At 35.5% G+C, this 22,821-nt stretch overlaps 3 protein-coding genes across 8 annotated transcripts in view; 2 read left to right on the forward strand and 1 right to left on the reverse strand.

The window, feature by feature from the left end:
* The first annotated feature begins 579 nt into the window (after positions 1–579).
* On the forward strand, positions 580–10,992 carry HPS1 (Hermansky-Pudlak syndrome 1 protein). The gene is made up of 11 exons (XM_073076579.1): positions 580–818; positions 1,810–1,968; positions 2,581–2,693; positions 3,554–3,775; positions 4,140–4,273; positions 4,971–5,106; positions 5,429–5,552; positions 5,961–6,241; positions 7,936–8,086; positions 8,829–9,028; positions 9,751–10,992. Exons 1-11 carry the CDS (start codon positions 723–725, stop codon positions 9,926–9,928), a joined length of 1,794 nt encoding a protein of 597 aa, XP_072932680.1. The 5' UTR covers positions 580–722; the 3' UTR covers positions 9,929–10,992.
* Positions 10,846–15,705, reverse strand: LOC140744880 (BRISC complex subunit FAM175B). 2 transcript variants are annotated; one of them, XR_012102597.1, is made up of 4 exons: positions 15,466–15,705; positions 14,399–15,388; positions 11,976–13,272; positions 10,846–11,723 (listed from the first exon to the last, which is right to left on the reverse strand). XR_012102597.1 is itself a non-coding variant. In XM_073076575.1 (3 exons), exons 1-3 carry the CDS (start codon positions 15,547–15,549, stop codon positions 13,183–13,185), a joined length of 1,164 nt encoding a protein of 387 aa, XP_072932676.1. In that variant the 5' UTR covers positions 15,550–15,705; the 3' UTR covers positions 10,846–13,182. The 2 variants fall into 2 exon arrangements, 1 of the variants encoding a protein (XP_072932676.1); XM_073076575.1 differs by having other exon boundaries at positions 10,846–13,272.
* Positions 15,706–16,367: 662 nt separating this feature from the next.
* Nt5b (5' nucleotidase B) overlaps positions 16,368–22,821 on the forward strand; it is a 35,469-nt gene continuing 29,015 nt past the window's right edge. Inside the window, exons 1-2 of one of the 5 annotated variants that reach the window (XM_073076581.1) lie at positions 16,368–16,523; positions 16,733–16,955. In XM_073076581.1, coding sequence (XP_072932682.1) covers positions 16,762–16,955 — 194 coding nt within the window. In that variant the 5' untranslated portion in view covers positions 16,368–16,523; positions 16,733–16,761. Of the gene's footprint in view, positions 16,524–16,732; positions 16,956–18,890; positions 19,246–21,603; positions 21,884–22,821 lie in introns of those variants that run through there. The other 4 variants (XM_073076580.1, XM_073076582.1, XM_073076585.1 and 1 more) reach the window with 4 other exon arrangements.

The following is a 22,821-nucleotide window of genomic DNA, read 5'->3' on the forward strand; positions in this document are numbered from 1 at the left end:
GTTCCTTCCCCGTGATTACGTGAAAATAATATTAAAAAACGTTTTGTGGAAAATCTTTCCGATTTGTACTATTCTAGTATGCTCTGCTGGCACTTTAGTGTGAGTTCCTGGGACAGTTATTGTACAAATGTATCATTTTATTACTAGGCTTTGCAAAATCAACGAGTTTCCGCTTTTAAATAACCTTTTTGCAGATTTTTTTTTTATTAAATTGTTGTCAGTTTATTTTATCAGTATTTTTTTTTAAGTTTATTTCGCGAGAACTATCACTGAAAACTATTAGGAACTCCAGATATTAGCTAATTACACTAATCAATAGCTTTTTTTTTAATTTTCTAGAAAATGCTCTGCTGTGTGAAGTTAGCAGAGCATTATTTAATTCTGCTTTATCTCCATGAAATCGCCAGAACTATTCCTGAAAACTATCAGGAACTATAGAACTCATGTGCATGCGAATAGAACTCTCATTTTTTAGTGCTCTGCTGGCAAATGCTGTGCTAGTTTCACGGACACAGTGGGCACTGGGCAGTATTGATACTTTATGTAATATTAATAAGTTGGTAGAACTGCGTATCTGTCAATGTCTGCTTTTGGTTTCATTCTTGGGTTTTATTGAACATGTTTTGACATTTTAGTCAATGAACATTGAACAGAGAAACTAATTTACTCAGCTAAATAAATAGCTTCTTCGTATTAAAGTTTTACAAAATCGCAAGTGCAATATGAAAGCAACTTTAATATTTGATAGTGTCAATAATTTACTGTTCTCAAAATGGGACGAGGCATTTTTAACTCGTATGAAATCGTTTAATGAGCAAGTAAGCATAATGTTGTTTCTTAAAATATAAAACCTGTTTCTATTTTAAAACCGTAAATATACTTTAATTACGATACTTGTGAATGTCAAGGACTATATTTCTGCCTTAATTACTAATGTGCTTTATTTTTGGAGTCGGCGAATGGTAAAGTTGTCATGCTTTTGTATAATTTTAAGTAAGATTTTAGAATGACGCTCGAGCCGCGAAGAGACGTTACATAGCGAGCTGCCCATTGCTATATTATGAAATTGTTTAAATTATTGTTATTATTTTAATGAATATATATTTTTTTACTTTTGTTCATTTACGAAATTGTCATTGTTTTCCATACTGAAGCATTTTATACTCCCTAACTTCTTGGCTTTAAACAAGTTCCAAACTTTAGAGCAGAGTATTAATGAAAGAAAGAAAGAAAATAATTTATTCTGCAAAAGATATAATAAACACAATAGCTTAAAAGAAAATTGCATCCAAAAAATATAACATTTTTGACTGAAAAGGTCTACTACCAGCATACCTACCTATGTATGATGTAACACCACATTTTGTACAGCATTGTCCCGTTCTTACCTACTTAACTTTGATATCTTGAAGATTTTGGGATGCAAAATTTTCCTGTTTGAGAAAAATTGAAAATAGTGATGATTAATTTAAATTTGGAGGAAAACAAAAGTGTCCTGAGTTACATGTAAGGGACAGCCCTACACGTTAAGGATGCATCGCGCCAGGTGTCTTCGCAGAACGTTCAACGCTGACGAGACGTGTCCCACGTGCAGGTGGCCGTCCTCCATGGGAACAGTTCACCTCCATCGCAAAAAGTGACTCTACCTATCACATCATATATTTTTATTGTTAAGAGTTGTGTAAAATTTGTGTTGTATAAAATAAACATATTATGTAATTTGTTCGTGAAATAGACTGCAATTCTTTCCTCGACGCCCAGCTCCCATAACTCCTGTAATAATGTATTTAATCATTGTTTTCTTCTCAGTGCCCAGTTCCAGAAACTGATAGCAACATATCTGACAACCATCATGTCTCACAGCTACTATCTCCTATCATCACATCACAGAGAGTTATGGCAGCCCAGTTTGGCAATACATACTCATCTATGAAATGCAAAGATAACACTACTATTGTATTTGATGAGGTATGTGTTAAATAGCTACTTTGATGCAGTTTAATTATTGTCATGTACTCTTTTTTTTTAATGTAGACATAGCAAACAAGCATACAGTCCACTTGATAAGTGGCTACTGCTACTTATGGAAATTTATAATCAACCCCAGATAGGATTAAATATTCCTACCTAAGGCCTGCCACAGATGCGTCGCTATCCCTGAGAACTGAGCTGGAACTCCTCGGGGAAGTATGTTTCCCTTACCATACCCTTCAAACCAGAACACAGCAGCGCTTAAGAGTGCTGTTATGAGGTAGAAACAAGTGTGGTGGTGCTACCGCCAGAGTCGAGCCACAAAGGGTTCTACCATGTCGGCCATCTGTGGCCTTGCTAGCCCTGACACCTTATTTGCAATGTCCCTAATAAGTATGTCTCCTTAACCACACCTTTTAATGCAGAACACATAATAAGAAAATTGTAAATTCAAAATTTATTTCATTTTAATTCCAATTAATATTATATTGCAGTTAATATAAGACAATGGGGGGTGTTTAAATATCATTAAAATAATGTTTTATTTATATGTGAATTACCGCTTATGTCTTTACTTCTTAAGAAAAAAAAAAATTATAATTTTTGCAGATGCTGGATCATGTGTTCTTGATCATCAGTGAAGATGATGTTGATGACTCTCACAGAGAGATTCTTGACTGCAAGACTTTTGTGCAACATTTGTGTGGACAAAATATGAATTTGTAAGTAATTAAAAATGCATTAGAATAAAATATGAGTATTAAATTATGCTAATAATAGTAGTATACAATATGTAAGTAAATAGTATTTTTGGGTATTTGCTGTTGCATTGGTAATGATAAAACAATAATGTACTTCACATAAATAATAGTATAATGTTATTTTATGAGCTTCTTAACGAGGTAGTCTAAGGCTCTCTGAGGGCAGTTAGTTTATATTGTCAATACAGATTATCTAATATTTTGTGTCCTAAGTTTAATTAAACTAAAAAGTCCCCCTAAGATTAGTAACATTAGTGGACATATTATATTAGTTGTTAAACAAACAATAGTACAAATAGGATTATACTAATTCTAGAAATATTATCCAAACTTCACAATATAATATCAATTATTTATTGATATAGGCAATCTAATGGGCAAATAATTTATGATATCATCTTGATTGCTTATAAGGTGTATCATGTTTACCTTTACAATATAAACAAACCAATATGATAAGATAACATGTTAAGTGGGTATATCTTAAATGTGGGCGTGGGGTCTTGATGTTTTGTACCTATCCAACCAACTATGCAATACATTTAAATGGATAGCTACAATAATTTAAAAATATATTTAATATTTGACAAAGAACATACAAAGACAGAAGAGGTTTTGCTTTTAAGGATTAAATTGAAATGCCCTTACATTGATATTTATCAATATGTCATAACAAACTTCTTCCAAGTTACAGCCGTATTACATATCTGTATTAAAAATATATGTGGAGATAGTGTCGCTGTAGTTGTACCACAAAAAATTCTGCAAGCAATATTTGTGTGACATATGAATACGAGTTATTTATCTTTTATTAATTTCAGACTTAACTCACCAATATACCAACAATGGCTCTCTGTTCTACTGGAGAACCGGACTAAAGGGGACTATGTGCCCGGCGCTAGCGGAGTTATAGGCGAGAGTGGTGCCACGGTGGCAGCGCTCAACGCACTCAAGAACATTTCCAAGGAAATCAAATGTTCCCCATATCAGCATTACCATATTATGCTCTTTGTTGGGGATAAAATGTTGGCTTTATATTCAAGGTGATTATGTGAATGAGGATTATTTTTATACCAGTATAATGCATTCATATTTTTCTAGAATAGAAATAACTTACATTTCTTTTATTCATTTGCGAGTATGTTTTGAAGTTCCTGTTTGGCATCGAATAAATGGGATTCAACTAACAATTTAATATTAAGCATTTAATACTTTACTTAGATGAATGTTGCTAACACTGACTTTGATTTAAGAACAAAAATTTGGAAGTATTTCCTGATTTCCTTTCAATCATTAAAGCAAGTAAAAATATACTACTTATGTGTACTCTACAGGAAAATGTCATGTAAAGAAAATAAATAATGCCACACTAATTCTACACAATAAATATCGAAATATTCGTTTCAGTCGAGGAAGTGAAGACATAATGCCACCGGATTTAATTCTCCTAAGCATTCAGTGTATCGCTGCTCAAGAATACTGGGAAGCCCATAAACAAAGTGAGGGTTCAACTACACCTGGCGATAAAATACGATTGCCATGTAAGTAAAATATTATGAACAATAATTGGAAAAAATAAATAACATAATTAATAGAAGATAGAAGAACCCTTACCAGCAATGGGAGGAATGGGTTGATGACGATGAATACTTTTTAAAAGAAATAAAAAAGGGAATAGGGTAAAAGAAACATTTAATAGGATCAATTTATGAGTGTTATAAGTAGTAATCAATTTAGGTTCTTAAAATTTTTTAATGGTGGTATAAGTACTAAGTAATATAAAACTTTGCAGCTATAGATAAATTTGTAAAAATAATTACCTTGGTACAAACACCCTCTATTTAACATTTAAGATGCCACTTTGTAGAAATAAAGAATTTGTTTTATTTTTAATTACTATTTTTTTTTATAATATAGGAGTAGCAGACGAGCATACAGTCCACCTGATGGTAAGTGGCTACTGCCGCCCATGGCCATCTGTAATAACCCCAGATAGCATTAGATATTCCCACCTGAGGTCGGCCACAGATGCGCCGCTACCCCTGAGGACTAAGCTGGAACGCCTCGGAAAAGTCTGTCTCCCTTACCACACTCTTGAAACCGAAACACAGCAGCGCCTAACATTGTTGTTATTAGGTAGAAATAGGTGTGGCGGTGGTGCCGCCGGAGTCGAACCACAAAGGGTTCTACCACCTTCTAAATTCATAATTAATGACATACTAAACATGTGTTACACAGGGTTGTCAGAGGAGAATAGCGCAATCGTAAACTTATGCGCGGGATCTTCGGTCAATCCTTGTGCGCCCCACTCCTTACACCTTGCAGAAATAGCGCCCCGGGTTATATTCGCTGTCGTTATTGATATGGAATTGAGGTAATATTTGTATTTATAACGTAAACACGTCTTTCAATGATTTTATATAGAACTATAAATTATTTACTATCAAAATTGTATGGAATAGGTTAATAAACATTTTATTAATGGGAACCATTGAAATGCAATAAATAAATGTAAATGTCGGATAATAGAAAATGAAGATGACGACGAAGATTTGTTTATTAAATAGTTTTAATTTCGTTTATTTTCCTTTTAGGTATAATATTGTATTATCTTATTCCTATTATGGTGATGTTGGTTCTAAAAATAAAGAAACTTAAATGATCCAAATAAGGTGTCAAGTTCATTAACTTTGCAGGGAGATTGGCATAGCTACTCACATGTCGAGTCAGCTACTTTCGAATCTACGACGACTACTCTTACAGAGAAATCTGGAGTTACTCCCAACTACTCTTGATTCATTAGAAGCTGCACTAAAGAAGGTACAAATACTAATACTATTAATTTTCATATTTTTGTAAAGTATGATATTTTTTATTATATCATTTAAGATTTGTTGAATTTTAATTAATAACAGTGTCAAATAGAAGTAGCAGATGGGCATGCAGTCCACCTGATGGTAAGTGGTTACTGCCGTCCATGGACATCTGTAATCAGCCATAGATAGGATTAGATATCCCTACCTGATATCAGCCACAGATGCGCCGGTACCCCTGAGGACTAATCTGGAACTACTCGGAAATATATATCTCCCATACCACATGCTTCAAACCAGAACACAGCAGCGTTTAACACTGCTGTTATATGACAGAAATAGGTGTGGCAGTGGTACCACAAAGGGTTCTATCACCTTCAAAAGTATTCGTAGTAATATATGTATTCATTTCTAGACAACGGACGCTCTCCGCAAGAACAAATCCAACTCGTCTCTCTGTTCCCGACTATCCGCCCGTACATCAGATCTTCGCAAAGCTTGTGCTAGTACCGCCCCGCTAACTCCAGACAGTGCGGCAACCGCACTACACACCGCGTTATCATCAACACTTGAGCTACTCAAGCCGGATATACCGAATGTGAAACTTGATAAGCCCCTGACTGAGTTGAAGGGGCTCATGAAGCCATATGTCGACTTTCTCCGCGTGAAGGCGCTGCGCTACTTCAGTCTGACATCATATCCTTTTCAATACTTTCTTAAAACTTTTTTAAACTATTTCTATGAGAGGTAACACACAAGACGTTCATTCATACGACATAAACTGTCGGTCGTGATTGGCTCCCTCAGGAATCTATATTTACGGTGTTATTTATGGTGTTGAATATTGACGTTATGAATATTTTGAACACAGTGATTATCATATTAAGGGTATATTATAGGTATATTGACGTTGTAAGGGTTCATTGCATGTTAATTTCTTATTCCATATATTTTAATAAGCAGTCTATTATACAGGGTGAATTTTTAAAACGGGCCTTCAGGGCCAAATTCGAAACTATAAGGATTAGCGAAAAATGCTGAAAGGAGTATGGCTGATTACAGATGTCCAGTTACGAGGCCGATTTTGATAAAAACTAAAACTGCATCATTAGTTTTTTAAAATATTTTTTTCCTTACCTGGGAATCGAACGAGTTCATTTTGAAAAAAAATACACCTCTATATTATTCCACTATCTGATAGTGTCGCTTATAAGGATCAAATTCTGGGAAGTAATGTTATGTGACAAATTAAAGGAAAAGGAAAATTTTGAAGAAAATACGTATTTTTCCATACATTGGCATACTAATCCTTAAGAATTATACATAACAAATGATTTATGTATAATTCTTTAGAAACAGACATAAGTCATACCATTGAAGAATTTGTTGGTTAATCAACTAATTATTCGATGTTATGACTATGACATACGGCTTAGTATGAGAAAGTAATAGTTTGGCAAATAAGTTACCGCCGTTTTTAGGATTTATTTTTTAATGAAAATAGATAACTGATATAGAAAATTGACAATATACAACAATTGATATAGAAAACTGAATAGTAAATTCCTATTGTTTGTTGTTTACAACATCGTTTCAACGTTAAATATGATTTTCTATATCTCTTTTTTTAAGTAATCACTCGGATTTGACTCTAAAAAGTAATTCTCGCAAATTGTCAACTTTACATCTGTATTAAACGAAACTCCGCCCATAGCAAGTAAATCTATTTTAATGGTCCTAAAAATAACCTTAGCTAAATCGGACATAAAAAATAAAAATTATTGGGAAACAAAACGTCCATTTCGAATGATAAGAAACATTGAGCCAAAAAAAATGTTTAAAGTAATGAATGGCGGGAACTTAACTGCCAAATTAATATGAAAAAATATGTATTTTCTTAAAATTGAGGCTTTTCCTTTAGTTTGTCATTTATCATTACTTTCCAGATTTTGATCCTTATAAGCAACACTATCAGGTAGTGGAATAATATAGAGGGTGCATTTTTTTTCAAAATGAACTCGTTCGAGTCCCGGCTAGGGAAAAAGTTATTTTAAAAAAGTAATGATGCAGTTTTAGTTTTTATCAAAATCGGCCTCGTAACTCCTTTCAGCATTTTTCGCTCATTCTTATAGTTTCGGATTTGGCCCTGAAGGCCCGTTTTAAAAATTCACCCTGTATACATTTCGTATCTGTCATAGACAATAATAATTACACAGTGCCTCATTAATAAATTCGTGTATATCTGTTCTGCTACTAACTGGTATAAACTATAATATCTTTATATTTAAATATAACAGAAAAAATGTATTGGGTAAACATAATGCTTGTGTCATGTCAATAGCAAGTCCGCTGTGAATCAATTATTTCGCTTAATGTTTGCTTGTTGGCACGGGCGAGACGGAGGTGGATAGTTCCCTAACGCTACACAAGTATGTGGAGGAGTTCCCCGGGTTAATACACTTTGTGTATATTGATCGGACGACGGGGCGGTTCCTCGCTCCCGACTTGGCTGACTGTGCGGATCTGCTATCGCCGAAGATGGTAAGATTTTTTATTGTGACAAGTTTTGAAGGTTTGGTAAGATGATTATAAATGTCCTTGCATCTGCATTTTTCTAGATGCCTTGGTAAACTTGATTTGGATAGTAAAATACGATTGTAGTGAAGAGGTAACGCAAGATTACAATGTCGGTTATCGCAACAGTATGATTTGGCGTACTTGAGGAAGTCGTGGAATGTCTGACTATACCATGGTAATTTATATCGCGCTCGTTACGGGTACAATGACGTTGAAGGATGCCACGTTGTGTGGCCAGTGGGCGTAATCCAGAAACTGGATTGTATAGGTTGTTTACGATATCGAGCCGAAACCGATGATTAATGATGACGCCGAAGTAGCGTATAACATTGACGGACGTGCGATGAGCAAGCGGCTATACCGCTTGCTCATCGCACGTCCCTCACTCGAGCACCGTCATCCCGGCCGCCGATATATCGAGTAGATCGGCGTGACCGTTAGATCGGCACCTAGATTTTGACGGCCCGATGTGCCAGCAATATAGGCACATTGGAACCGGTCCATACACTGCCGTCACACCGTGACAGCTGGCATAAAATAAACTGCCGGTATCGGTCGCGGTGGACAAACTATCGTCGTCACGACATATTAAAATCGGATCGAAATAATTTCGTTTTCAGTATCGGTTCGGTGACAAACGACCGATTGTTCGTTTATAATTAATAGACAATTGAAAAGCGGCATAATATTATTATGCGTTTGTCAGATGCGTTCAATAATCCGTCGCGCGCTGTCGGCGCTGCGCGAGGGCTACGGCGCGGCGACGTGGCGGCGCGGCGCGCTGCACGCCTGCGCCGCGCAGTGGAGCGAGCGCCGCGCCGCGCCCGCGCGCCCCGCCCGGCCCCCGCACCCCGCCGCCGTGCGCGCGCTGCCGCCGCCCGGCGACGCGCGCGGCGCCTTCTACAGGTACCCGCGCCCGCCCGGCCCCCGCACCCCGCCGCCGTGCGCGCGCTGCCGCCGCCCGGCGACGCGCGCGGCGCCTTCTACAGGTACACTCCGGTATACTCCTCGCCACACTTCTAGTCCGCTCTGAAGTTGTTACGAGCAGGTGTACGTATAATTTGCTATGGCAACGTGACTCATTTCTATCTTCAGAGCGGACTAGCAGTTTGGCGCGGACTATACACTAGTACCAGTGCAGGCAGATGCGGTCAAAATCCCTCGGATACCAGACTGCCGCGCAACCCAGAAACGTTTTCGAGGCATTATACAGGTAGACTGCCGCTGCACCAGCCTGCAACTATAATAAAATATAACTGATGCGGTAAATGTCCCGCGCATGGCAACTCGCTGTCCTCGCTCTGTTGCCACCCGGGGACGTACTCAAAACATTCTATAGGTACACAACTGCCATGACGGTATATGCTATATACGAATGTGGGCTGTAATCCGGCTTACACTTTCCACAGCACGAAGGGTGCACCGCGATGACGTACTCGACACTTTCCACAACAACACTAATTACGTATTCTATACGTTCGACAGAAACGTACGGAATCGAGGGACCTATACACTACAACAACCAGAACATAGACATTGCGAACATTTTTGGAATAACATTTGCCAATGCGCCATCACCCTCTAAATCTAAGACCAATCACTAACGTCACATATCACCTACATTACAGGCAATTCTTGGAGCTGACGTTCCCAAACGACAGCCAAGGTGTGAGCATCAAGGAGCTGATCTGCGTACACCTGGGCTTATTGCCGGCATCTACCGCGGTGCAACAAGCGAGGCGTCTAGCACACTCCATCTACGAACTGGCTGGAGAGAACCCCGCTATTGCTTCCGATTTACTATAATTTATTTAATAAAATCTTGCTAAGTCATTTGTAGGTTATATGCATTTATATTTTGATAGGCCAAACAAATCACCGTAGTTCAGATCGAAGTGAAAATTTCATGATTGAGAAATTACGTCATTAATATTTTGGCGTCGGTAGCATTTTCGTAAGGCGTATGGAGAGAAGGAAAAAAGTTGTTTCGTTAATCCAATTTTTCCATAAAAGTAATAAAATTATAGACCTCATCTTATATTAAGCTTCTAGGGCCTATTGACATTTACAACTGCACGTAGAGCAGCAGTCATATAAGATTAAAATGACGTCATAAAATGTTTAATATGATTGCTGCTATGACGTCATTTATAGACGATCCATAATGTAGTGTCAAATAGGTCATCTATGAAGCAGCAGATAAGATAATACTGATCATAATAATAGGTATCTGTAGGGAAGAAAGGATTACTCGCTCAGGCAACTAAACTCAATGGCAGCATTATGACTTTGTAAGGCGTAGTTAAAAAGTCGTTCGTAAGCAGTATTATTAAACATTCCACAGTAAATTGCTTGCCTACAAAGCCGGGTGACAGGTGCATTTTTGTGTTCACAAGCCATTGCAAAAACAATATAACGATAATTACGTAAGCATAAAGAACTATTTACCTTGTAATACATTTTCATTATTTATGTAGGGATTTCAAGTAATCCTATAATAAAATACATACTTGTATTCTATTCTATAATTATTTTCAATATTGTAGTCGTCTAGTCGTATAATATTTAGGTATTAAAGAAGTCTAAAGATATAAAACATTTTATTTTTTCAAAACTATATTTACCATGTTATAATAGATCTAACATGATAATTAATTAATGATTATATTATACTAGGAAATTACTACAATTTTAAAATTTTGCATTGTTTTTATTTATAGGTGTTTATTTTGATGCAAAATGTTGTGACATTAGGTCCATTAGAGTTCGAAGGAAGAAATCAAGTAGTTGTATGTGTTCCCCATTTCGTATATCAAACTCTTTATTGATGTATGTTTACAGTTAAAAAATAAACCATATAGTAACGGATACCCAAATGTTTTTTTTTAATAAATTAAACCACGATTTTTACAAGGTGATGTATTTATTACAGTAACCTTACAAAAATATCCTGTACATGATATTATTTTATAGTTGTATTTCTCTTACAATTATTGTAATAAGAAATACAGCTTTACTTATAAATTTTGATATAGATATGAAGTAATGTACACACAGAAATAGTTAAGAACAGTAAATCTCGAATCTATTATCTTCTAAACACCGATATTTTTATACATTACATTAATGAATATTGTTTAAATACATACAGATATAATCTATTTTGTTTGGTACGAGACATACAGAATACTTAACCTTAACTTTAAAAAATTAATTGTCATTCAACTTCCATAAAAAAGTCAAAATAAATTTTCATTTCTGTAATGTTAGAATTAAGTAACATTGTGCTATGTATAATATAGAACGAAGTGAAAACGCATACTTGTCTAATCACGACGTTGTCCCAATATGTTATAATATATATAATGTTATATTTATATTAAAAAGAACATTGACCGTATATTAGACGTAATATCTAATCTGTGGGATGACTATAATTGATAAACTTATACAATGTAACCAAATACAATTTCTAAGACTAGTCATCCACTTACTAGTATTACATCAGTCAATAAGATCTTATTTAATGCCACTGGTACGAAACTACGAACTTTACTGATATACTTTGTTTATTCTTTCATCCTTTGGTGAACCAATTAGCCTACAGTCCATTAGACTGTATCACTAACCAATTAGACTGTATCACGCTTTCTACACTCATTGCTCTACAATAGGATTTCCTGTGTCACAGACGTGCAGATGTCATATCTAGGTAAAGAGACGATGAATACAATTACCCAGAACAAATCTAAATGCATTATTTAAACGTCTGCCTGATTCTTTGGGTGGCAGACGAGTGTCACATCTGTGTGAGCCGATATTTCGCGGGAATTCAATGTCGCCACTAATTGACATAAGGCCCATGTTATATACAAAACCTTATTTTATTGGAAGGTAGTTTTGTTTCTTAACGCTTGCGCATGTGTCACTGCTAGATATAGGAGTTTCCTCATTATCTTTCTATAATAAGAACAAAGTAGGAATAAATATTTATATATTTATTATCCCATTTCAATTGATAGGAGTGTAGTGAATTCTAATGATCAGTTCAGGAAAGGTGACAAAATATCATCACTTTACTTATATTGTCATAAAATTGGAAGAAGTTTGGCCTAATGACACGTAAAACACTTGTAATAATACATTATTAATATGACACGTTCCATTACATTTATTAAGATTATTTTTGTTAATACGTCGATATTAGAAAATTTCAACATAAACAAAAATTGCCTGATAACAAAACATACTTATAAAAAATAATATACAATTACCAATTTTTTAAGTATAAAGAGGTATTTTTTTTAAAATAAGATAATTATTTTTCTAATCAGAAAGATTTTTAACGTTAATATTTTTTCTTGTGACAAATAAAACAAATTATTATCAAATTAAAAAAAAAAATCTAATAATGCTGTCCAAATTTCTTGTGATAACTTTTGATTACGACTTACGATTTGGCATACTTACGAACTTACGACCTTAGCAGACTAGCTTTTAGCATCGGAAATTAGCGTTTTGGCGATAGATCACAGAATTATCACGGATGTTGCGTTCAGTCGCGGTACCAAAAGCGCTCATTTAAGTGATTGTATGCTAACTACATTGAGCTTTTTTTTAGTATCAGCATCGAACGTCCAAATAAACTGCGGCTGAGGCTCTCACCTCACCCGTTCGGGGTGTAATGTTTGAATGTGTATTTACCTTCCGAATATAAATAAATCGTAGACTACCGATGCTAAAGGCGCGTTCCTTAATTCACAATTCAAAAATGGTATTCCACTGCATAGTAGCACTGTCCTGCCTGTACCCCACCAGACATAACAATACAATACCAAAACATCAAAATTCTTTAGTTACCCTCATTGTAATTTAAGTCCTTTTCAAAATAATTGAATTAATCAAGGTCATGAGTAATCAGTTCATTTTAGAGGTACTACAAGTATTATGTGCACTACTCCATTCACACAAGAAATACAAAAAAATAACAAAAAAACAGGTGTTAATTAATAGAACTATGTCAATATATGGTAACTTATTGAATAAAATAAAAAGGCACTTCAGCAATCCGGTGAGCTGTCACTCTTTGCATTTTCATTTACTGCAATGGGTTTGTCCACATCAAAGGTGATAAGATCATCAGCGCAATTCTGGAAATAAAAAAAAAAAAAGTTTTTATAACAACTTGCAAATAAACATGCAGTCCAACTGAGGGTGTTCACAGCTGCCCAAATACATGAATATATTTATTTTGTATAGGCCAACGGCGGCACTTGCAAATTGTCAGTTACAATATTTTTCTCAAACTACTACCGGATCGGAACATCAGTAACCGACCGCATGTAGGACAGTGCCAGATCAGTTCTACCCGTACCTAATCACAGATTGCCACACGTCAGGACTAAGCTTACACCTCATATCATCCGTCATGTTAACCAGTATCTACCTTTCAACAAAACAGAACTGCTTCAAATTAAAAATAGATGTTGCAGTGGTATAGTCTGTGGCAAACTTCTAGTCCGCTCTGAAGTTGTTGCGCGTTGGTTAAATTAGTAGGTTAAGCAGGTTATGTATACTCCATAAAATAAGGGCATACTAATGCAGCTATGTACCTATGGGCGAGAGCGGGCAGCGGACGGGTGCCGAAAGGGTCCTGCACTTTCTTTGTCCTGCTTCTATCTGCAATTTGCTAATGTAACACTAATTGTTTCTATATTCGGAGATGACTAGCAGTTTGGCGCAGACTAAACTTCCCAAGTTGAAGGAAAAGGAAAAGATATTTCAACCAATACTTGTACACGATTTTTTTTATCTGTATTGGACAACTAAAGATTTCCATCAGCCAAGATACAAATATATTCATGACAAAAGCCTAAGCTACACTTTACACCAAAAGCATTGAAAACTACAATGCAATGATTGAAAGTGTCTTGAACAGAGTTTTCGAAGGTGGTAGAGTCCTTTGTGATTCGACTTCGGCGGTACCACCGCCACACCTATTTCTACCTAATAACAGGAGTGTTAGGCGCTGCTTTGTTCCGGTTTGAAGGGTGTGGTAAGGGAGTCAGACTTTTCTGAGGTGTTCCAACTTAGTCCTCAGGGGTAGCGGCGCATCTGTGGCCTACCTCGGGCAGGAATATTTAATCCTATCTGGGGTTGATTACAGATGTCCGTGGGCGGCAGTAGCCATTTACCATCAGGTGGACTGCATGCTCGTCTGCTACACTTATATTATAAAAAAAAACATTAAGGACAAATAAAATAACAATAACTCACAGCAGCGCTTGTTGATGGTATTTCAGTGCTCTTTATAGCAATGTTTGTACAATTACCAGTGGTCTGCCTGCCAGTGCTTGTTGATGGTAGAATAGGACTAGGGGTCCTGTCTGATGCATTGCTATGTACAATCACATCAGGACTCTCATAGTCTGACACATTGTTGCTATTAAGTAAAATATTTGGAACATTAAGTATATTCACAGTGGGTGGTGTATTCATAGCCGCTATACAGGCATCTACCATTTCGGTGTCTTGGTTAACAAACTTTTGTTCAATCAAGCTGTTGATGGCGATCTGCAAGTCAGCAGCTTGCTTGTCGGCTAGGATGGCACTCATCTGTTTAATTTCACTCTCTAACTCTCGGATAGTGCTCTCGTGTTTTGCAGCAATTGTTGCCTCTTGCTTCAGCTTGACATTGATGGTGTCTTGGATGCGCAGTATAGCATCATTGGTAGTGTTATTTTGAATATTACTCTCAATAATAACTTTCTGATACACGCTATCTTCTGGAAGAGTACCTAATCTTTTGTAGCCTGATAATTTCTCGCCCAGATTTGCGGTCACATCTTCAAGATTTTCGTACATGTCAAAGCAGTTGATCTTCCCAAATCTATACGACAGGGTATGGGTAGCCCCACCCGGAGACACTTTGTCTGTCAAATTGCAAGACACAAATTGTTTTTTTCCATGATACTTCTCAAAGTACTTTTGAAGTCCTCGCGATATTAATTTATCACGAAAAGTTGGCTTTAAGCAACTGTTCTTTCTATACTTATACCAGCCAACCACTTCACTGGCATTGCTTGACAACAAGTCTGCCAAAACATCTTCCTTTATCTTTCCCGTCGACAAGTAGAACATTGACACTGAAGGTAATGGTAATATATTTCTTACCACAATTTTTGTATCTAATCGAGCAGTATCATTATGTGAGTCAGAAATGTGGTTACTTATTTCGGAAGTAACATTGCCGATGAGGAATCCTTCCTGCAATAAATTATAGTAAGGGGTTGATCACTTAACTCTGAGATTAATAAAATACATACATAAATAATTAAATTTACCTGACTGTGCATAGAATTTATGCACTCGTACAACAAAATTGAAAGAGCGGTGCTATTCAGCCCAACTTTTTCGGTGTAAGCCATGAGGCAAGAGGGATAAACAATTCACTCTCTAACGAAAATGCACATACATATACAATTTGTAACACGAGAATGGCAATAAGTAAACTTCATAGAAGTTACATTTAAAATAAAAATTAAAAATCGCTTAAAAACGAAATACAATTCACCACAAAATGTCAGAAGATGACATTTGTTTTTTTTTTATTCATACTATTACATTAATAAACTGCAACAATAATGTGAATATAAAGCCAATATACATTTGAAAAAAAAACAGACTTAAGGTTATTTGAGAATATACGGACCATACAGATAGTACATTTCTGTTAATATCGTATATTATTTGTATTTATAGATTGTAATGTTAGCATAACATTAAAATGAATCTATAGTTGTAATGATGTCTATGTTTCACTTAAGCGGATATATTGGGGACATTGGGGTTGGCCATACAATGGCGAACTATAATGCATGCCTAAAAATATTTTATATAATTTCTTCATTGTGGAAATATATTTCATTGTATATAATATTTTAAAACTGATGTTAAAAGTTTAAAGAACATTATCGTTTAAACATTTTCATAATTAGTGGTCAGTCTAATGAATATGCAAATTGCTAATACAGCATCTGTCTTATTGCAAGGAAATAAATGTAAAAGGGTTTTGTAATTTGGCACAATATCATTGAGATGTGTCGTAAATACTGGTTTAACGGCTTATAAAGATGTGTCGTTGTGATCTTGATATCAAAATGATTATCAGAACAAAGGTGTCATCTGCCGTAATCCCTCATCTACCCCTTACGAATGTCAGCTGTCATTGTCAATGTCAAGTAGATAGCCAAAATGACAGTCGTTCGTTTCGTTTTGTTTCATTCGTTGTCGTTCTAGCAACTATACGGAGATATCGTGTGTAATTCCTCGAATTATTCTATTTCTTTCGGGACATTGGCCCATTTAATTTATTATAAACTTCTGTTCTGTAAATATTATGGTAAGTTATATATTAAAAGCTGTATCTGCAGTGAGTCACCAGATGCTAAAATTAGTAGTATATTGCCGATTTTAGACTGCACTACTGAAACCTTTTGATCATATTACATGAAAGAAACTATTGGATACCTAAATTAAGACGAGTGGACTACTTTATATGTATATTAATTTCAAAAATGGAACAAATAATAATGTTGGTTTTCGTTGCAGATATGCTCGACAATAAATATTTATAGTGTATGTTTAGAAAACTCAATATACTTTTAAAGTATCAAAAAAGGCAGAGAATAATTGGATTGTGGTCGTCTTCTTGTGTGTACTCTACCAAAGATATTGAAAGTAAAATGGATGGCTGCAAGAATAAAGAGTGTGTTATAGTAACACAAGAGAATAATGTGTTATCAAAGAAGTATTACCGGCGGGCGGAACACAGGTGAGATAAATTTTATTGTATACTTCAGTTATCATATCTTTGATATCATGATGCTTTATTAGTTTTCGCTAATGTAACTATGCAAGATTTTCATTTACAATCTCTATTATTTCATACATATTCTATGTAAAACTTACATTAATTGATTAGAAGGTATTCACCCAATAATTGACCACATTATCAATATATTTTTTTTTATGACATCACTACAGCACTGGAATAGCTAGAATAAAAACAATCAGTTGACAAATATAAGAGAAAAAGGTACTAAACTAATTTGTTTGCCTGCCTATTCATATACAGTATGACTTAAATGATTAATATTGTAATGACATTTTGTGTGAAGCAAAACAAAGACATATCAAATTGCAATATATGTATGTAATTGCAATTAATACAGAAAATTGTAAGCAGTATTAGTACAATATTTTGTACACTCAGAAGTATAAGAAATGCTGAATGAATAGTGGTATATCTGTAATTTAAATTGCTCTTATTGTACCTATATTGCTTGTAATAAAATATAACTTATTGACATAACATTTGCAAAGCAAGAAAAAAATTTTTTTTTTCATTTAGAACAAACAAGTTTTATAATTTTCAATATTATTATCATACTGTTGTTATTGTAATAATGGTTGTTGTCTATTATATGAGCTACAGAGAAGAGATTATACAGCAATTTATTTTATCTGGAGTATATCAGACATTGACCTTAAGAGATCATTGTTTATAAGTACTTGAGCAATAGTCGGATGATATTAATTTCAGTAAGCCATGCTGGAATACCGTGTTCAAATCCAGGACTTATCAGTCAATGTAATAAATATTTAATTTATAAAGACATGTGCTTGGTAGGTACTTCATTTATCTGTAGCATTATAAACTTATAAATCAATCAAATCATAGCTTAATACTTAAGTTATGTGCATGATAGGAATTATTTACCACTAGTTTTTGCCCGCGGCTTCGCCCGCGTTTAAAAGAAAATAATATAACATACTAACATACATAAAACTGGAAATTCGTACGTTCAATGGAATGGCAGTGGCGCCATCTAGCCATAATTGGTGGTATCAACTCTGAAACCTCCGTGGCCTCCGTGCGGTCAACAACTTTGCTAAAGATCATCACTTGATCAAATGCATAGTTTACGATTCAATCCTTACTATTTTTGGTTCAAAAGATCGATTCTCCGATAAATCGATTTTAGATCGGCATCCCTAGTTCCCGTGGGATTTCCGGGATAAAAACTATCCTATGTCCTTTCTCGGATCTCAGACTATCTTTGTGCAAAATTTCATTCAAATCGGTTCAGTGGTTAAGGCGTGAAGAAAAGACAACCAGACAGACAGACAGACAGACAGAGTTACTTTCGGATTTATAATATTAGTAAGGATTTACTATAATTTAAAGCAGTTTACACTTTACATAGAATCTCAGAGTTTACCACAATATCTTGAAACATGTTTGAAGTTTACCATTCTGAGCTTGTCAATATTGAGTCAGTTGAGGTCAGAGGTTGAGAATGATGAATTGAGGTTGCCACAGAGTTAAAAATTGAATGTATTGCAGATATTCCACCTAAATCAGGAAGAACTCCAGTAGTATCTAAAAAGGATGATATTAATCATAATGGGCATCAGCCCATACTAGGGTCGCCACTTATAATCAGATGTATTACAGGCTCATTCTACATCATTGTGCATGCTATAGCTAAGATAAAATGTGCCTACATTTTGAGTCCTTGTGGCGTAATGGTATATATTGTTTTCGACCCCACTGTTGGTTTATAAGAACTTTACAAGAATGAGATAATTAAATCTATTTGCATCATACTCAAACGTGACCTGTCTCAGAGTTATCTGTTTGTGGGGTCAACCTTAAACGAATTGTTTTGCGAGTTCTATAGATAGTTATTATTCTCGCGACAAACGTAATTGCTGGACGTGTTTACCACATTACTATTGCATTTAATTACGTATTAAGTTTCAAATATATTTATACTTCGATTCTGAACAATGCCAGACGCATTCGAAAGCGCTTATCCCCTGGTGCCCGCGTTAAGTCCGCAAGACATCCGCGCACGCGCGAACTCATCGTCCAAACGAAAACCCGTAGTGATGTTCTTAGATGATGATGAAGCCGTAGAAATACCAGATAAGTCCTTAGTAGGCGTCGGCAAGCCGTTGACTAAGAGCGATAGGAGCGAACTAGAGTTGGACAGCTATGCTGAGTCTCTCACCACGATGCACAGTACTTGGTTCGATAAACGAGTGCTAGAACACAGGTTCGTATTCAGTTTAACAAATATCTTTGTACTTATCAATGTTTGTTCTCTTAATTTTCGGCAACTATTTAATTTATGTAAATGTATTTTTATAAACTTTTAATTGCAAGTGTCTCAACTTGTAATAGAGATAACAGTCGGCGTAAGCTCAGTGGTAAATATTTCATTTGATATACCAAACTTAATTTTACATGACATTTTTCTATTTCGTTTTTCGGCTTTTTTTTGTGAATATTTGCATATTTCAGAATAGCCAATGTAAATTTTTTGAAACGTTACTTTTTTCGTGTACCTACATTGCACTATAATAGAATCGTGATAACGATTCTCAAATAAGTCCACACGTATATATAAAGTAAATGTAATCGGAAACAGTATAACAAAAATAACAATAATAGAGCAGAATACACTTTTATAGAGTAATTAATGAATGCCTGTCAAGTGCACGTCGCCCACAATGAACGGGTTCCGTCAATGTGCTCATAAATCACAATGTTATTTATTATTCAGTTGTATACACTATTTACAGATTACTTATGTTATCAGTAATAGTAGGTGTAGGATTTACTGTTCTGTATTAGAGTACAATCACAGTACAATACTTAGGTGTTTATTCTAGACCTAGTTTAGTAACGGCAAGATACCCTAAAATAGGTCACCTGTCGTCGTTTAATATCTCTGCTGAGTGCGAGTTCTTAAAACTGTGAAATTTCTTTTTAAATTCTGATCTGTGTTGGCAAAGTATAAGTATACTTATAATGTGATGTTAGTTTCCTCACGATGTAATCTTCAATAGATTAGAGAGCTGTGCCTGTAATTCTAGTCCTAGATTAAGAAGCCGAATTACATTATGTAACTCAACATAGTTTGTCGTGTATTTTGTGTTACAGATGTTCATACTTGTTCAGATTGCGAAACTTATGAAACAATTACGTTGGGGTACAATTTTATCAGTACTTTTGGCGAAACACGTAGCGAGATAAGGTTTGCTGTTATCTGTAACTAACCATCTGTGGTTATTTAAATGTTGTATTAGGCAGACGGCATAGGATTTAATATGGTTTTATATGCCGATAGCAAGATAAAATTGATTTTAATGACATTACACCTGATAAGTACTCACGACTTCAAGGAAACATGATCATGTAGTACCTATTGGTAAAATTAATTCCCATTTTCATTATTTTCGGTGAAATTTAACCAAAATGCATTCGGTGTATTCAATTACAAAGCTATTTTTGTGCACTACTGAATAATATTGCAGTATCGATTATGCGGGTGCTTTACTTTATCGTTCATTGACACGAATAAAGAGATTTCAGCTTTTCTGAGATACTCTTACCTTCAAAAGGACCTATTTACTTTGTAGTAAGCACGCAGTTCTTATATCTTTATTTCACAATAAATGAATATTTATTATTATTTATTTTGGCACATATCAGTCGAATAGGTGGATTAGATATTTACATGATGCCCTCAAAAGATTTTGAATTTTGCCCTTATAGGCCAATAACATACTTATACCTAAGCAAGTTATCTCTTATGGATGGGATATGAAAATGCTATTATCTGAACGGCACAAATCACAAAGTTTTGTATTAAAACATAAAATAAGTGAGATGAGTTTAGATATTTCGTAAGCCTTTCGTACGTGAAGAAAATCGTTCGAAAAGTATTTTGGTCACTTGTCGGTCACGCAGCACTCTCAGTACACTCACAGTAAATTTGTGGTTTCTTTCCTCGGCGAGTGTTACACGCTTTAATCACACGCTGCCACGCTTAACATGTAGTAACCGCGTGTTTTTTCTGTCTGAAACAGCCAACGATCATGCAGGCTCCCTGATGATATCCTAAGACCTTGTCGGACCTTGAAAGGGGTAGGATATCTACCTGAGCGTCATAAAAGATGTAGTTCTGCCTTTGAGGAATAATTTCGAATGTCTTTCATTAGTATTTTCGGCAGTAAGAATACCTGATAACCGACGATCACCATGCCTGGTTCCGGAATTAATCAAGGGCCAGAAATGTCTAAATGATGCATTTAGTTTTCTACTCTGCGTTTGTTAGCATAATTCGCCTTTGTCTGTGCTCATGGTAACATCGACACAGAAAAACATCGGTAGGAATATAACTTTAGAAGACCATTTTATCATGATCCTTATCAATATAACATTCGTGAAATTTAAAAAAATAATTGGTCTGGTGCAGTCGCATTTGAACTTCTAACTGATAAGAAATGTGTCACTTTCAATTGTATTACACTTGATTATCAACAGTTTCTGTACACGGCTCAGTACCGGAGTTACAGAGTGAATCAGCTGTTTAACAGAGTCGGCGCGCGCGGGGGAAGTGTTGTGAGTATGGGCTATCGTGGCCGCTGGCGTGAATGGCGTCAGTGTACGCGGACGCGCCTGTCGTTCCACAACGTTTACTTTTTGAACCGTTTATTGTTTGTCACGTTAACTATCGTCGCGATCTTGATAATAGACGTCGAGTGTACGTGAAGTGTAATCAAGATTTACTCATTCATAACGCGAAATCGAAATTTTAATTTTCGAACGTTCCATTTAAATTTCGCAATCGCTCGACAGTTTGCAGTGTATCCTCGACAGTAACAAGATAGTTGTTTTTAGCTGAGGTCCTTATTGATGTTTTTGTGATCGAATAAATTCCTGTGTCTACTCTTAAAATGCACATTTATTGTGCAAGTTTATCTGCTTAATACTCAAGTTCTAGTTAATTTGATTCTGTCCTACTCTGTGCGGGTTGGTGGGGAAATATGCATAATTTATTTAGTGATTTCAAGCAGCCTCCAATGGGAAAACAGTCGCGGTGACCACACTTATTGAAAAACGAAAGTGTGTGTAAACTGAAAACAAAGGCGCTACCAAAGTTTTCTGAGTCATTCAAAATAATGTGTGTTAATGCGCAACGTGTTTGATTCAATGTTTATATTGACAACATACTTTACAAACAACGAATAGTTCTTTGTGACTGACTACAAACAATCATCATTAAAATAAAATAAAAAATAAATGATCGTATATAGGTGACGTTTTAATTACAGATTTTGTATAGGTTACATTTACAACTGATTTTAAAATTATGTTGCAAGTCCGGTATAAACTTGCCAATTAAATGAAGACACCACGTCTGGCGAAATTTTATCGATTGGTAGCTCCTGGCAGCCGTTCCCTAGTCGTCCTGCAATCGCTCCCTACTGAATGCATACGACCACTACATATGTATATAATCTCATTACAAAACGATCTCCAGCCGACGACGGTCCCTCCGAAATAATATTCAATTTGCGAACGGAACTTTAGCTTTTCGTGTATTAGCGTCATATTAAAGTGACGTTACTATTTCCGTTACACTTCTGAAGTTCTGACGCATCTAAGGAATGTGTTGTTGCAAGCAATATTCGCCTGATATGAAGGTCATACCGCAAGCCATCCATCTCATAGTGGGACCGGTCTTTTAACCTTGTTACTGTCAAGGATATCCACTCAAACGTTTCCTGCATTTTACTAATGCGTGTACTGTGAACGAGAACGCTGTATGACTTCGCGCGAT

Source organism: Epargyreus clarus, unplaced genomic scaffold, assembly GCF_041222505.1.
Source record: "Epargyreus clarus isolate Ecla_fem2 unplaced genomic scaffold, WU_Ecla_fem_2.2 ptg000009l, whole genome shotgun sequence".
Classification (NCBI taxonomy): Eukaryota; Metazoa; Arthropoda; class Insecta; order Lepidoptera; family Hesperiidae; genus Epargyreus; species Epargyreus clarus.